The 17,566-nt window shown below is 39.9% G+C and overlaps 1 protein-coding gene across 7 annotated transcripts in view; it reads right to left on the reverse strand.

Annotated features, from left to right (window-relative positions):
- MICAL2 (microtubule associated monooxygenase, calponin and LIM domain containing 2) overlaps positions 1-17,566 on the reverse strand; it is a 776,672-nt gene that overhangs the window by 133,301 nt on the left and 625,805 nt on the right. For all 7 annotated transcript variants that reach the window (XM_069223592.1, XM_069223590.1, XM_069223591.1 and 4 more), the window contains one exon: positions 4,386-4,480. In XM_069223592.1, the coding sequence (XP_069079693.1) occupies positions 4,386-4,480 (95 nt within the window). The remainder of the gene's footprint in view (positions 1-4,385; positions 4,481-17,566) is intronic.

Below are 17,566 nucleotides of genomic sequence, written 5' to 3' on the forward strand. Positions count from 1 at the left end.
ATATTCATTTTTTTTCACATGAAGCGCTGCTGGCAGTAGATAGTAGAGTAGGGGAGGAACCTAAGTTTGCAAGAGAACTGATTGGTCACTGGATCTAGATTGGCCATGAGAATGCGTATGCCAGCCTGATTGCCAACCTGTCATTTGGCTCGGCTGCTACTGGCGGCTCAGGTTTGTCAAGGGTGCGAGCGTCTTCCCCACCTCAAACAACTTTTCGTTAGTTGCTAACCAGTTTTTGAAGGACTCTCCTGATGTATAAAATTCCCATCATGCAGGTTAAAGAAGAGTTTTGAGCTGTTCTGGTGAAAGAAGTTCATATGTTTTTGAGAGCTGGAGGCTTTGTTTCCCTTGAACAGTAAACATTTTGTGTAAGGTAAGTACATGTCTTAGTTAACTTGAACAGTGTCATATTCGTGCTGGCTTGGTAGATACGTTGATTCATTTCAGCTCTGAAATTAGTGTCTCAGACAGCGTCAATCCTTTCAATTTCTAGACAGAGCAGGTCACAATGCTTCTGTCCATTGGTCATCCGTAAAAGTAAGGACACAGGGCCTCATTATGACTATGGCGGTTGGCACGGGGAGGAGGCTGCTGTCGTACCCGTGGCCTCCAGTCGTTTTACAATGTTTCCACCGGGCTGACCAGCAGAACCATAGTATTATGAGGTTTCCGCCAGTGAGACCAGTGTAAACAGTGCCACGGTATTGGCCTCGTCTCCCTAATGCTGTGGCACAACACCACCCTCGGAATGCACACTGCCTGTGCTATGCAGACAGTGTGCATTCTGAGAGTGCAGCCAGGAGCTTGGGCAGTGCAGGGCCCCCACGGTGCCCCCCCCCAGCACTGGCTTTCTGCCAGCCTTTTCATGGTGGGGATGCCACCATGAAAAGGCTGGTGGAAAGAGAACTCATGATCAGTACAGTGGTGCTGAACTCAGCGCCACTGTGGCTGACCAAGACTGTGATCACTGCCATCCTGTCGGGATCCATGATCCTGGCGGTGGCGGCGGCTGTCCGCTGATGGTCCGACTGCCAAGAGTGCAGTGGTCCGACCGCCACCGCAGGTTTGGCTGTCCTCGGACTGCCAAACTCCTAATTAGGCCCATAGCAAAGCCAGAGGGTGTCAGGATATCAATATCCTCACAATCTGGCAGGATATCTGTAATCCCGCAATGCTTTGCTCAGATATATTTTGTGTGTTGGCTAGGTGTATGTATGGTATACTGTAAATGTCTTGCTCAGTTTGCACGTGTCCAAGTGCAGGCTCAGTCAATGCTTGCTTATTAATTCAGTGCACAGTTTGGTCTGGGCACGTATTGCTACTGGTACTATGTACCTCTAAAGTAATTTGGCCACAGTGAGTCCTTGCTGTAGGCCATTCTTGGTTAGCACATAGGACCATAAAATCTTCAATTTTTATGCCATCTAATTTTGTTATGCTATGTTTTGATATTACCATTTTTATAATGCAAATGCTGTCATCGATATGAACTTTGTCTGGCAACATTCCAAAACACTCCACATGTTTCTGAGGTGCATCCCCTCTGCTTTCACTGCTTAGTTGGTACATGCTGCATGCACATATATTAGGACTACATGAAGACACGGAAGTATGGACATAGCAAAAGTGTGGTTATCCTTTTTATGCATCTTAAGCGGCAATTATGCTTGTTTTTTCAAACTTCTCTTTGAGGGAGAATTCCCTGAGGAAGGTAGTCTGTCTTTCTTTGCTCAATTTATGGCAGGTATTGCACGAAATTTGCATAACCATGAACAAATAATTGATATATTCCTGCCTAACCTGTATTTGTCCCCACATTGAATAAATCAAACAGATATTAACTGACCCACATACTATTACCTCTATTTATTCAATTCTCAATTGTTTTATAGTATTTATGTCATTTTGTTTGCTTAAGGTGCACTGTCCCATCGCATGTTTGATAACTTCATCAAATACTATTTAACATTTTATACAAGTACGAGATTTAACAATACAAGACAGAATAATAAACAATACTTCATCAACACAAACCCTTCTTCATCCACAACTTCTCACCCAGACGACTTGAATCACACTCATACAACCTCAAACACTCCTGTCCCCAAAACCAGTCCTTCTCGAGCTAGCAACAACGTAATTATTTCTTCTTCTGTTGCCCTTGCACCGTGGCTAAGGGACAATCACAGCCAGTGCATATTTCATGGTAGCGGTAATTTACAACCATCTTGTTCAAAGCCTAGTACAGATTTTCTTTCTTTCAGACACGGTTTAGGAGGTCTGTTCTTGGCTACTGATATCGTGAAACCATCACCCAACACATCCATATGGCAGTTGTTAGATGGTGACAAGCAGTCATGTCTATCTATACACCATCAAAGAAAATCCACAAAGTGTTGGTCCCACAACTTTTCTAAAACTGTCTCTCCAAGGATTTTGCTACTTAAATATCGTAAGATACATGTATTATTCAGCCATCATCCAAAACGATTCTCTAGACCATACTATTCATGTGTCTTCCAGTCACATAACTCTTTTGAGCGATCCTTGTGTGGATGTCTTACAGACCTCGAAGACGTGTAGGGCTTGCATTGGAAACTCTACCCCCCTTCCTCCTGTCCTCTCCTCCTAGCATGAAAAACCTGGTCCCACACAAGTATCGGTCAAAAGAGTTGTGAACATTGGAGATGTAAGAAGTGGTTGTAAATTACTGTTATGTGTCTAAACAACGAGGACAATCATCTAACCTTGCTTATTTGAGGCTCAGAATGCACCAGTGATCTAGAAGAAAAAGTCCTTGTTCCGTTTACCTTAACCTTCTTTGAAAGTAGACACTATGGGCAATGACAGAGTAATTAAAAAGGTGGGAGACATAGGTATATCGAGAAACCATTGTTAATCATTCTAGGTTATAAGAGAAAGGGAATATCCGGCTGGTACAAATATGGTTATCAGTGCAACTGTAGAATTGGGTCAACATTACTAAATATCTTTCGAAAAATATTCATAGCATACATTTCATCTCTAACTACATCTCATTTTAATCCTGTGTCTGGCTACATTATATTCTGTAGTCTCTCAAATTTACAATGACCATGGTTGGGTGCCTGCATTTTCTTTCACCATCAATAGATAAACAGGCGTTCTTTTTGTCAAAGGTAGATTTTGCCCAGTAACACACTCCCCACATTATGATCTTGTTGTGAAATTCCTTTGTATATTGTAGAGTAGTTATGTGAGTTTATATGTTTTGATGGGAAATGGCATTTAAAACACCTAAATATTAATTAGGTGTTTATTAAAATGAAAAAGGGTGTTTGAGGTTGGTTTTAGATAATGTTTTTGCCATCTGAGCATGAATAATTATTTTTAAACAAATCAAACAGGTCTGTAGCAAATGATAAATTCTGTTAAACTTTGCATTTCCCCATCAAAGGGTCTCTCATTCTAGCTTATTATACAAAGATACACCTCTTGCTCTATGCACTATATCACAAGATATGAATGGAGAAATGCTTGCATTAAGTATAACCACTTGCAACTGCCTGGGAATCATTCGTTTTCTCCAGCACGCCACCTTAGTTTTGACCCAGCCATATGCAAATCACTCTCAATTCTGCTCTAATATGAACAGTCTAGCACCAACTGCCAAGCTAGATCCTCCCTAGACCAGAACACAAGCAACACAAGACCAGTTCAGGGCCAGGAGAGGATGATGGGAACAAGGATTGTAATGGTACCCAGAGCAATTGCCAATGGTTCTACTTATTGCAGGCATCCTCCCATCACCGTTTGTGTGTTTCTGCATCATAATGCACCATCAGTGATTAGAGCATATTTTTCTGGTTATCCCTTGGATTTTGTGAGATAAAATGTTTGCTTAGAGCCAGGGCGTGTTTTGTGAAAAAAAGAGTGCCGGTTCCTAAGCTCTCCTCAGAAGCACACAGCCGGTGCACGTAAACACCAACATGCTGAATACCAAGGCTGGCAGTCTTACATCCACTACTGGACACTTCCTGCCCTTTTTTCTTGCTCCTGCAGGTTCCTTCTTTCTCCTTTCATTGGTGTTTCCCTCTCTTGCACTTGGTAAATATCCGATGCAGAAAATAAGTGCCGGTCCCCACTGGCTCAAATTAAGCACTGCTTGGAACAAAGGTGCTGATTAATTTATTAATCCAATAGATTTTATGTGGCTGCTTTGTACCTAATGTCTGGAAATACAGCATATATTTTGTTTCAAATGAAAGAATGACCACACTATCCCTGTGTATGGTTCACATTTTTCAAATTTATAAATAGGTGTGGAGGTCTTGAGAGACATTCTTCAGTGCACAATAGTACCACATTTATAAACCCAGGCATGAAGGTACAATTTTTCAGTTTACCTCGTTATGAGAAAGATCTTGGTGGTCACACAGATTAGGAGTCAGTGAGGATTTTTCCTTTAACTCTGTTTTCTTTCCAATTAGCATAGGAAATGCTAGAAAAAAACAAAAACAAAACACGTTACATAATCTCTAAAACTGACGTTGATATTACTGCTTTTGCTGATTATATAACATGCAGTAAAAGAAACATATTTGCTTAATTAGTTTATTAACCGGCGCAATTATTGAAACCCGACATTCATAAATAGCTGTCAGTCAGACCGCTTTGGCCTAATAATGTGTTCGCTATTTGACACAATTTATATATATTGACCGTATGAATTTTAGTTGAGATATCTAACATACGTCTGTGGAGCAGGACGAGGTCACCGTGCTCATAAAGACCAAGGTCACATGTCTTGGTCAATGTGAACATTGTGACTCCCCGAAGGTCCATAGATGTGATCTATGTATGCAAAAAGTGCGGTACATAATTCATATCTGACCCCCCCCCCCCCCCGCCCCCAGTTTATATTTTCGATGTCAACAAGTATCTTACACTCCCTTACTAAACAGTAATACATCTCCACTTGATACAAGTCAGAGACGGAGGTGGCTGGTCTGTGGAGTTTATTACTGTGTTGTGTTAATTTGTTGACTTTCTGTGTTGTACCATTGAATTATTATTTTATAGTTTTACTGGCACCCCTCGGTATTTTCTTTTGCATTTTTGTGTAATGTATATTTATGTAGCAGGTGCTGTACTGTAGTGTTACATTTGTATTTCGTTGTGTTGTTTGTATTGCGTGGTGTTATATGGTTTTGTGTCGTTTTTGTAGAGCTGTGTTGCGTTGATGTGTAGCTGCATTGTGCTGTTGTGTTTCGGCTTGGACCAATCATAGAAAAAATGCATTTCTAAACAATATATGATACTAGTAGATGCACATTCAAAGGCAATAAAGAGCCTTTATTGTGCAGGAAGCAGATAGCAAGCCCAACGCATTTCCATTCACGCAGAAAACATTTTCGCTGTGGACAGAAAACATTGGTCTTCCTATCTGCTTTCTGTACACTAAAGGAACAATAAGCTAATACCAGAGCTGTATTTATATATATTACACGGTGGCAATCGCCACTGTTTAGGTTTAGTTAGGTCATAATTTCAATAGGAAGAATGTTTTTGTTTAGCTAATAATTTTAAAGCTGTTTGACAAACCCACACAAAGAATTTCCCCTAGAAAAGCTCATCCACCCCAGCTCCTTCCCAGAAAGGTTTGGGGTAATCTCTCAAGTGTGGGGCTGAAAAAAAGGGGGGAATTCTAAAACACAATTTTTTAAAGGAGATATTTGAACACCAATACAGAGAAAAAGACTAAAGAGAATTACACACAATTTGGCAGAAAGCAAGATCTTTACCCAGAAAGCATGCTTTTTGTGATTTGGTCTAAGTCTGCTGAGCCACTTTGGAAACATTTAGGTTACACAAATTAAAAAAATAGAACATTTTGATTGGCTGCAAGGGCTTTTTTCTTGTTGTTCAATTAGATCCCACAGGACGTAGCGATCTTATTGACGTACCACACCATGAAAGAAAATGCTGCAGCCATCATTAACGACATGGGGAATCAGTTTCCATGTCATGAAATGAAAAAATAAGTATTAAGGGGCTGGGGTGGGTGTGTGTGTGTGTGTGTGTGTGTGTGTGTGTGTGTAAGGTTACATGGATATTATAGTTAGGAAATACAACTAATAAAGCAAAAAAACAATCACTTAAAAAACAAAGGTTAGAGGGACGTTTCTGATAGGCTCACATTTCAAATGTACAAACCCATTGAAATTCACCTATTATAGTTAGAGTTATCTCAAGTAACCATAACTCATTGCCTAAGGTAACTATAACTCGCACTCCCGCCATGCACAGTTTTTTCATAAAAAATGTCAGGGCCTCCCCTGAGGTCCCCGACTATAATGATTTATTTAATTTGTAATATACCCTTACAGACTATCTGGGACCACTGGGGGCCCTCAAGGCCTCCCCGTGGTACCTGACTGTATTTTGTTTAGATTTATTTTGTAATATGCCCTTCAAGGCTATATGGGACTGCGGGGGGGGTCAAGGCAGCTGCCTTGTTGCTGGAGCAATACTCCCATCTCCGTTCCCTGCATGCATGTCTGCGTGAGCCCCCATTTCTTTTTTTTTTCAATTTATGGCAGATCAGCGGATCCACAGCGATTCCCACCATAAATTTAAAAAAATGCTTTTTAGCCCTTTGGACACGATCACCAGAGCTAAGGGGTAAGGGTGTCTGTACCCTGGCCCTTATCTTTTTTTTCTTTTTTTTAAACATTTTTGTATGGTACTCGGCTCAAGCTGAGTCCCAACATGGTAGACAACACTTCCTTGTAGAAGTGTTGTCAGCCAATCATATCTCAGCACAAGATCACAAGTCCTTCCCGCCACTATATATATATATATATATACACAAATTTGGATTTCCTTAAATTTCTCAAAAAGTACTTAACGGAGTTACACCAAAAAACTAAAATAGTTCTTTCTGGAACAAGAGCTACTTTTCTGCCAAATTTGGTGTAATTCCGCCCAGTAGTTTTGGTGCTATCGATGTTCAAAATCCCTTTGGAAAAATAAATGGAGAAAATGCATAGTGGGACCCCCCTGGACTGATCACTGCAAAACTTTCCAGACAGCAACTGATGTAAGTGTGAACGTTTTTTGGAAAATTTCATGAAGATTCGTCAAGCGGCGCCAAAGTTATTAGCAAAGTAAAAATTATTTTTCTATACAAACTAGATCCTAGCTATAAACTAGCTAGTGGCAACCACCACTAGGTGTTATATATATATATATAAATATATATATAGCAGGTCAACATTTTAAAAAAGTAACCCAATACTAAAATATTATAAATGTAAGACAAGCCCATTGTTAGAAGTCTTTTGTTTTTTACACTTATAGCAACAGATGTACCTTTAATTAATATGTATAGACTACTGTACTAGATTCTTGTAATATAGCAACAAAGAGATATACATGACAGACTAAATTAAATGTTTCTGCTTTTATACCTGCAAAGGCGGTTCTGATAAGAACCATTTTTTGTGTTAAATGTAACAATTTTCCCATTATTTTACATTTTTTGTTTTTTATTTTTTCATTTGGTTCAACTTAATAAAGAAAAACAGGGCACATAAAATTGGAAAGAGGGGAAGAAATAAATTACTCTTTTGGCACTTGCACTCCTTGACCAACTTGTTGCAAATAGAGGTGCTCAGCTCATCACTACGACCAACTTGAAGCACCTATTGCAGTAAGAGGTCATGATGACATATGCCAGATCAAGGTGGGAGTAGGCCTGGAAGAGTTATTGAGGCACAGAATTCCACCAGTCCAAATGAGGTTCCAGAACTTGAGATGGAGGTCTCATCCTCATGTTGCAGTTGCTCCACGCAGATGCAGGACAGCCTGGGTGCATAGCCCGCATGTGCATCCACATCCCAGTGGTACTATAGCTTTACTTTTTTTTTATCTGACCCCCTTGAAAGCTCCTTCTTGCATTTGTTGCAAGTTATGAAGTGTGATGACACCTTTTTAGAGCCTTAAGAAATTGAGAATACTCAAGAACTGAGAAGAATTACCACATTAAAGATTCTTAACTGCCCTGATGAGAAGTTTTCTCCACTTCTTCCTGGAACTCTCACTCCCTTTCATCCCCCGATGCCTGATAAAAATTTCAAAATCACAACAGAAGGCCAAAACAAGATATTCTCACAGCGAAGTGCAAACCTGAAATGAGGTTGAAAGGGTGGGAACTTCCTATAAATGAAGCAAGACATTGACTTTAACCAACCAGATGCCTTTAATGTGTGTGACACCACTCACATGGGACTCTCACAATCCTTTCACAGGATCGTGAAAGTTAAAAACCGGCCAATTTTTACACTTGAAAAGTCAAGAGATCCTCATTAACTGACCCAGTTAGAAAACATCTAGGCTCAAACATCAATAAAAAACACTCTTTCATACTGACTAAACTTTTTTTAATTTTTTGGTGCGCTCACAGGACTCCCATGGGAACCACAATAGGAAGCAAAATCCACACAGGGTTTCTGCATGGTTCTTTACATGGGTTGACAGACTTCTGCAGGAGCATGGTAAGCTAAGAAAAATATAAATACACCTGGTAACACACATTAATTATTAACAACGGACAACAAAACGTGAAGGCAAAGTTATCATAGAAGATTTGGTAAATACATTTTCATTTTGATTAAACAAACTAGAAATTCACTAAAAACAAGGTTAAAGTAAGATTACAGATAGATATACAAAATACAATATAACTTACATTCAATAAATAGAAATCCACTGGGGAAAAAACAAAGTTTAAAGTGCTGTTTTAGTTAGAAACACAAAAACAGAATATCAATTAGGTAAAAAAAACAATTGGGTGAACAAAATAACAGTTTTAGTGATGTTATAGTTGATGACAATGTAATTCATAACACCAAGTTTTAAATTTGAAAAAAACACCGAAATTCGTCAGTTATAGTTCAGCGCGCTGTAACTGTAACTTGTGCCCTGGCCACGCACTTCTTATGACTTCATATAATACATCACTCATGTTCAGGGATTCACTTATGACATCATATATTACATTGGTGATGACATAATCTACCCTCCTACTGTTCAATTAACTATACAATTACTAAATAGTGTAAAGTCATGTAAACCTTAAGTTACGTCAACATATGTACTTATATAATAGAATTATACTATAGCCTACTCCCTCTACACACACACAAGCCTATTTATGGAGGAACAAGTCTCTCACCACACAAAAGCCCTATTAGGTGCCCATTGCGATACTACACACATCCTTTGTCCTGTAGTTGGGGATGTCCATTTAACCAGCCTTGCACACAAGCCCCATTACATGGGCAACCCCCACTATGCTCAGTTTTCACCCTGTGCACAGCTCATAATGGAGAGCCTACTCCCTCCACACACGCAAGCTCCGTTAGGTGCCAAACACCTGATATACACAGCCTTCTGAATGTGTATTGCTCTCGATGGAGCCCCCCTCCCTCTAGCCACCCAAGCCTCTTTAAAAGGCAAAGTATGGTGTAATAACTAATAATCATTAAAAGGAGAAAAGGTATATACATTTTGCTTTTGATGAACCTTACTAAATACCTTTAAGAGTATTGCAAACTATCATCATTATTGGATGATGTCATTACGGATGTCATTAATGATGAACATGTGATGATTGATGTAATTTGTAAGGTCATAATAATCAGTGTATGGCGGGGGTGCAAATTATAGTTAGCTCAGTAAACTATAACCAGTGATTTTCAGTGGTATTTAGAGTTTAAAACGTCACATTATGGCTGACATTGTCACCAAAATATTATGCCTTTTTTTTTTTTTTAGTGTATATAAATATTTTGAGAGATAGATAGATAGACAGATAGATAATCCACGTGATAATATTCAATTTAAACTCACGTTCTCCTATCTACCCATGAAAACTGTGGCACGAAAAACGTTGAGTAATAGTTACTATGGGCGTGTGAAGTTTTTTAAGCTGACAACATTTTGCGAAGTTCCTGATTTTCACTTTTAAAATTTCATGCACGCTCCCAGTTTCATGTGTGTTTTTTTTTTTTTCAAAGCGTTTCTGTCTATTAGGGTATAATTTTAAGTACATTGCAAATTACTTTTTACCCGAATAAAATTCAGCCAGGATGAAGAATGTGTGCTGACTTTTTTTTCTCCATTTTACTGTTTGCAGCATAAATTGTCACAAAAGTCACAATTTTCATGCAAATGTGCCAAAACATAAAGCTTCAAAACTTTGTGACGTTTGTGAACTTTACAAAACTTTACAGAGGTTGCTATAAAAATTGTCACAGCTTCACACACCCATTGTTTATCCCCGCGCTATTCAAACGTGCTGATAGATCCTGAGGTGGCATGTTGTGAGGGTTAGATGGGAATGGCGGGCCTCGAAACCGGGACTGCACCGCACCGCACAAGATGTATCACCGCAAAACTGTACGCCATGCACACAAGCCGTTCGCGGGAAGCAGATTGGCATCCCATCAGCTCTCTGGGCTAACCATCGCTCTTTGAGGATTTTAGACACACAAATAGCACAACAAAAGAACAAACGCCTTCCCGTGGTGGCTAGAGAAAACAACAGAATTTGTGTGACTTAAACAATTCAACCACGTTCCCAAGAAATGACGACTTAAGTAAAAAAAAAAAGACATGACCATAGTTGTATCTAAGCAACTACTTAAGGAGAAAGGGCTTTATAAAGTTGTGATAGCCTTCGAGCTGAATTTCAAAATATTTCCCGTTTTTTTGAACTGCAAATCCATTTCACAGAGAAAGTTAAGGAGCAGCATGAAAATGGTAATCAAATGGACAGCTTACTACAGAAAACAGGTAACATATCAACGTGTCAAGTACACAAATAAGCCTGGATAGAGAATAAAAGTAACCAAAACTGAATACTGCTGTACAGCACCCTGGGGGTTAACGATGAGAAGTCGACACTCGTAGTGCAGCAACCAATACCTTTGATGGAAGTTGAAAAGTGGGTTTGGCCCAGGACTGCATTCCAAATCTGCAACATCGGAATGGCATTTGGGTTCACAGGTGTATCCCCATCCAAATCCGTAGGCAACACATTTTCCCACCTGATTACAACACCTCAAAAGGACCTCCTATTAGTATGTAGATTTTTCTGCTCCTCTAAGAAAGGAAGACAGAGTAAGACACAGAAAGCACTATCGGTTTACAAACGGGTCATAAACTGAAACGCTGATGCTAGTCAAAATGTAACCAGGTAGTAGCCAGTCACAAAGTATAAAAGGACACCCGAAATGTAATGACTACTTAAACCATGTAACTGATGCAAGTTTCAGCAGAGGAGGAACAAAATGCATAAAATATGTAGGATGTGAGTCACTATCTCATGCCAATGTGAGGAGGATTAAAGGAAGTACCTTCTCTGCCAGCAATATTTGACAACATTGTTAAGCGCAGCCAATAACAGGCAAACAAAACAATACAGTCAGGAAATTCAAACACAGTTCCTGTGCGCACTACACTTGGCACTGTACGCCACCCATCCACTGTCAATGAGGCTGTAGCATACAGCACAGTGTGCTTCAGGAACATTCATCAAGATCCTTTAGACTCCATGGTACATTGCCTTTCCAAGCAAACTAGCAGATTTAGGGCACACAAATGTGATATTTTATGGGATGCACATTTTGATATCCGTCCAACATTCAGTGCATACTTAGAAACAGGTATCAAAATATCGAGTCACTATAATTCTATTGTAATTTCATTTCCAGAATACCGGCTACCACAATATTGTGGATGTAAGTAAATATAAAACGGTATACATTTACTATTCTTCATATCTATGAAAATATATGGCGTTAAGAATAGAAAATGTTTATTTATCTCCACCTAGGTACCTTCACAAAGCTATGACAGACGATATATTGGATGCAATAATTTGTGAGAAAACCTCAGAAACAGGAAGAGATCGCCCTATTTCGACATGCAAGTGGTGTGCAATGAAGAGCATGACATGTCATCAAAGACCCAGTGGCACATTATCAAGGGACCACATGCGACTTTTGCTTCTACATATTATTCAGCCGACATGACTATGAGATCTAGGAAATGGCTTATAATTAAGTAGGCCAATATCACTTACAACACTTTCTTATTGTTTCACACATGCAGGTGACTATATCTATGCCATGTGACCATGCCAAATGAAATCCTACACGAATCCCCCAAACAAAGAGAACACAGTGCATCAGACAAACTAGGTCAGTAGTAGAATGTAATTTTGAAAGAAAGATTACTCTGATTCGAACACAAAGGTAAATAGTCCCTGCATTATGACCCAAAGACCTATTACAAAACCATCACCATGTGTGCAAACTTATCACAACAAGGAATGCTCCACTGCTTGAAATGGATGATGACGATGATTGAGCTTCAATACCCTCCCCCCCCCGCCCCCTTCCGGTATGAATACACTGACAGCTACAGGGCTTGCTGTACTGATGTAACCAATTATTATTATTACGTCTGAGGTGAGAAACATACATAGGTTAGAAAATAAATGCTGAAGTGTGACAGAAATGTTTGTATACTGTTTCTGTTTATTCATAAGTGCAAAACAACGTAACAAAGTGTCATTTGTACCCTGTACTTTGTGAAGAATTGTACTGCGAGTACATAATAAAATCAAGCATTACACACTAAACTGTAATTTAAAATGTATTCACATATAAAGGAAATAGAGGAATGACTCATCACTTCATCGCTCTGCCTAGATTCAGCATAATTGTGGGGTATCTGTCAGGGCGTGGACCTTCACGGCCCTGCACTCTTGTGTGTTGCCCTGCTCTTCCCTCCTTCATAGATGTGCTACTCAAACTGTAGACCACCTTTCTCACTTTAGCTGGCTGTGCAGCCCCAATGGAGGCATTGCCCATCTGCAGCTCCCCCAATGCTGATGTGATCTGGACAAGTTCCCTGGACTCATTAGTAAGTTTGAATGGATGTCTGCATAGGCCAGAGGTAGAAGGGGTCTGTTTGCCAACAGAACAACCAATGGTGTGTAATAAGCTGTTGGTGCTTTGCTGTTGATTTTGCAGTGCCCCAGACTGTGTATGTACATTTCCCCATATAGAAAATAAAGACTGACACATGTCACTAACACCATATGTGATGTTGTCTAATCCATTTGAGACGTTGTTGAGGTTGCCCACACTTCTCTCCAAACACTGCATAGCACTGAGCTGCATCTGCTGCATGTGATGCATTGCTTTCTCAATCCCCCTGAAATGTCCAGCTGTTCGTCTTCCTCGAACATCCCCAACTTGCAATGCTCGGTTAGCCTTTACGTTCTGCCTGGATCTCCTGGCTAATTGTTGTTTTGGGTTGACAGGTGATACAGCTGGTTCTTCTGCCAGGGATGGGAGAGCAGGTATAGATGGTTTTGCTGCCCCGGGTGGGGTAGGTGATACACCTTTCGTTGGAGATTGGACTGCTAGTGATGCAGGAGTCACATGTGTCAGCAGATGAGCAACTGCCAGTCGTCCACTTCTAGTTGTTCCTGCAGTTTTGGTGTTGTCAACACATGTCTGCATATCATTGTTGTTGTCAAGATAAACAAGTGGATCTGTTGGGAAGGAAGATTGTATGGTGCATGTCAGAGGGCAGTGCTACTTATGACGTGTATATATACATTCTGCACCAGCAGCATCAAAATACCCTATCCCCTTCTGCCTCCACTCTTAGTACAAGACATGAGAAAGAAAGAAACACAATTAAAATGTCTACTCTTCAACCCGAGCTCCATGAACAAAAATCACAGTAACATCTTTGTACTACTCTCAGGCACAACTCTAGACCTCACCTTCATTACAGAAACATGGCTCAGCCAAGATTCTGCAACAACATGCCATGAAGTCATCCCTCCAGATTTCCACATTATTAGCAAAAATCGTATTGGCAAAACTGGAAGACGCCTAGTTGTCATTTAAAAAAAAGAAACACTACAGATAAGAATCATTGAAAATCTCATCATGGATGGCTGTGAACTTTGGTGATAAGATGTCACTCAACTCCAACTATTGCCTATTCCTTCTTCTTCATATATAGACCATCACACAGCAATAACAATTAAAAAAATATCCTACTTGATACAGTAACCAACACCCATCTGTACCACTGAAACCTATGCATTCTAGGAGATCCCAACATATGGTTTGACAAGAATCTAGCAACAATCACAGCTATCACATCCAATCTTGATGCCTTCAACCTACACCAAATCTTCTCTGGAACCAATCACTGTGTAGGACACACTCCAGATGTTTTTTTGTACCCCTAGGACAAGACAAAGTTATAGACAACTCTGCAAATAAGCTGGAGTAACCACAACATAATCACCTTCAAAATCCACATACCTATCAATAAGACCACTTCAAAGACAGCAAAAACCAATAATAACAAACATGCACACAGACAATAGAAAAAACGAGACATCCAGCAACCCAACACCCACCTTGGAAAACCCCCAAAAAACATGCAGCCAAAAGACATATACACATTCTACAACTGGTTATCCACTGCACTTGACAAACGGATACCAACAAAAAACACATCCAGAGTTGACTAGAAAAGGAACACAACATGGGAGAACGACTACTTAAAAAGAATGAACCCAACTCAACACACTACAATGCAAATGGTGAAAGTAAGCAGATGAAACATGTAAAAGCATGCTACAGCACTATAACAAAGCCTGCAAAAGAGCCATCAGAAGCACAAAAAGACATCACTACACCGCATGCATAACTGGAGCAGACTGCCCTTTCAAAGAACTCCATAATATTCTATCAGAATTCCGCAATCCAGGATGCTAAAACACAGACACACCACAATCGCAAGACTTATGTGACAAAAACTCTAATGAATTAATCTAAAAAATTACAAAGATTGAAAATGACCTGAAGGAGAACACAGACAATGCCACAACAATACATGACCAAACCACCACAGAAAGAGACAACCATCCATTGATACATACCTTCAAACACCCTATTACAAAAAGATTTCCTCAATATCACTTCAGCCAGACCATCAGGATCACCATCAGACCCAGCACCACCAAGAACCTTTAGAGATAACTTTCGCTCAAACTGTGCAGGAAAAGTAGCCATATGCCTGCATCAGAACTCTCTTCAAATTGAAACTCCTCGACCTGGATCTGAACCAGCAAACTATAGGCCCATATCGAATGGGCCATTCTTAGGAAAAAATGTTGATTGAGCAGTGTTTACTCAACTCTCTAATTTACAGGACATCATGGCTTGCTGCCAGAACAACAGTATGGTTTCAGACAAGGCAGAGGCACAGAGTAAGCCATTATTTATATCTGGGATGATCTAAAACTCATAGTGGACAAAAACGAATTAGCTGCCTTATTACTTCTGAGATTGTTGGCTGCATTGAACACTGACCACCACCACACTGCACTGCAAAGACTTCAAAATATTGGAATCTGTGACAGTGCTTTAAAATGGATTGCTTCTTATCACACAGATAGACAAAGTGCAGTCTACCTATCCCTTCCACATCACCTCCTCTCACACAACACTGTTGCATTCCTCATGCATCCATCATATCCCCTTTAAAATTCAACATTTACTTAACTCCCTTACCAAATCTAATTAAATATTACAACCTCACCTGTTACAACTATACTGATGACACCCAAATCCTTAAAAAAAAAATCCTTTTAAAAGACCTCTACAATTCGAACGCCAGTGACTGATTTCAAACCATAAGCAAATGGATGATGATGAACAATCTAAAGCTCAAAATTACAAAGAGAGAGGTTATTACATGTGGACAATGCAAAACTACCAGCCTACAGCCATATGGCATAAGGGACTTGAAGCGCCTCCACAACATCAAGAGAAGTTAGACACCTGGTGGAACCATGGAGTAAGACTTATCCTTAATACCGGATGCTACCAACATCACAAAGAGTGCCTTCTAGACAATGAAAACAATACAGCACATTATTTCTTACCTTGCATACGAAGATAAACCGCAAGACATCATGACACTTGTAATCTCCAAGGTTGACTATGCCAACAGCCTATACCTTGATGCACCCCCATTCATTATACCTAAAATACAACTCATCCAAAATGTTGCAACAAGTCTTCTCCTCTGCCTTCACCCTTGAGACGCAAGGCCCCAGTCCTGCAATTGCTTCTCTGGCTACCTATAGCTAGAAGGGCAATGTTAATGGCACTCTGCATTTTCAACTAGGCCTCCAAAGGAAAGGATGGCTATACCTACAAGTTACATTCTAGCAATGCAAACCAAATCGAGCACGGCACTCCAGGCTTGTACTACTTATCATTGCACCACCTTACCATCAGAAATACGTCGGAGGCACTGCTTTATCAGTACAAGCGGCCAAGCTTTGGAACTCATTACCAGCCAGCATTAGAAGCACCTAGGGGCATATACATTTCTGAAGACAGTTGAAAACTTTGATATTTCTTAGGTAAATGCACTACCTGCAGACAGGCAACAGAGCACAGAAAACAGTCACACCCGCAAGTAAAATCCTCAGCTTACATTCCATAAAGGGCAAACAACGCAACCAGCAAACTGAATTCATTTAGCAGGTAAGCAAAAAAGGACTGACCTATGGGTCAGCGTGACATTATATAGGGATGTACCTCCATATATAAATGTAATGGCCCACAATAATACTGAAACTATAATACGGAGCAGTCAGCAACAAATTGCAACTAATAACTATTAAATTCATACATTAGATATCTGCTATGAGAGTTTTCCATTGCCAGCAGTGTACAGCCAAAAAAACAATAAAACATCACCCAATGAACAGGCATGGAATAACTGAAGAGATCTGTCACACATTACTGGACAGTTTTGGATGACTTGAATATAGTTCATTCACTGCAGGCCCCAGGTATATATACAATCTGACCACGTCTTTACATCTCACTTAGACACTTTGATATGGGATGATAATAAAGTGCCCAACTTTCTAAATATATCCACTTCTCTCTCCCTCCAAACATGCCATCTCATGACCACAACTATACACACAATCTCAGATTGGACAACCCAATCCAGTAACCAGAAAAGCAGACTGTAACATATGAAATACAGTAAAGAGACCTACAGAGCAGTTCAAAGTTAACAGCATACTGAAAACCATAATACTGTCAAAAATCCATAAAAATGTCTCTTACCCTTGATCATCCAATAAACTGATATGCACTGCACCCCATAACATGATGGCCATACCTCAGTGCTCATCACCCACTACATGGAAGCACTTCCCACATAGAATCAAAACGAAAACAACATCTTTCCAATACGCCACATACCCTAAGTGGTGTACATTCTACTCATGTAGGCAAGCCCACATTGGGTAGTAAGCAATATATAAATGTTGTATAACAATACAATAAAATACAGTACAGTACGATAGAACAGGCATGCCACATGGCATAGCCTCATTCATGCTTTTGAAGACACAATAATTACTTCAATGACACAGCATGCGCAAAGCACA

The sequence above is a fragment of the Pleurodeles waltl genome, chromosome 3_1 (genome assembly GCF_031143425.1).
Source record: "Pleurodeles waltl isolate 20211129_DDA chromosome 3_1, aPleWal1.hap1.20221129, whole genome shotgun sequence".
Taxonomy (NCBI): domain Eukaryota; kingdom Metazoa; phylum Chordata; class Amphibia; order Caudata; family Salamandridae; genus Pleurodeles; species Pleurodeles waltl.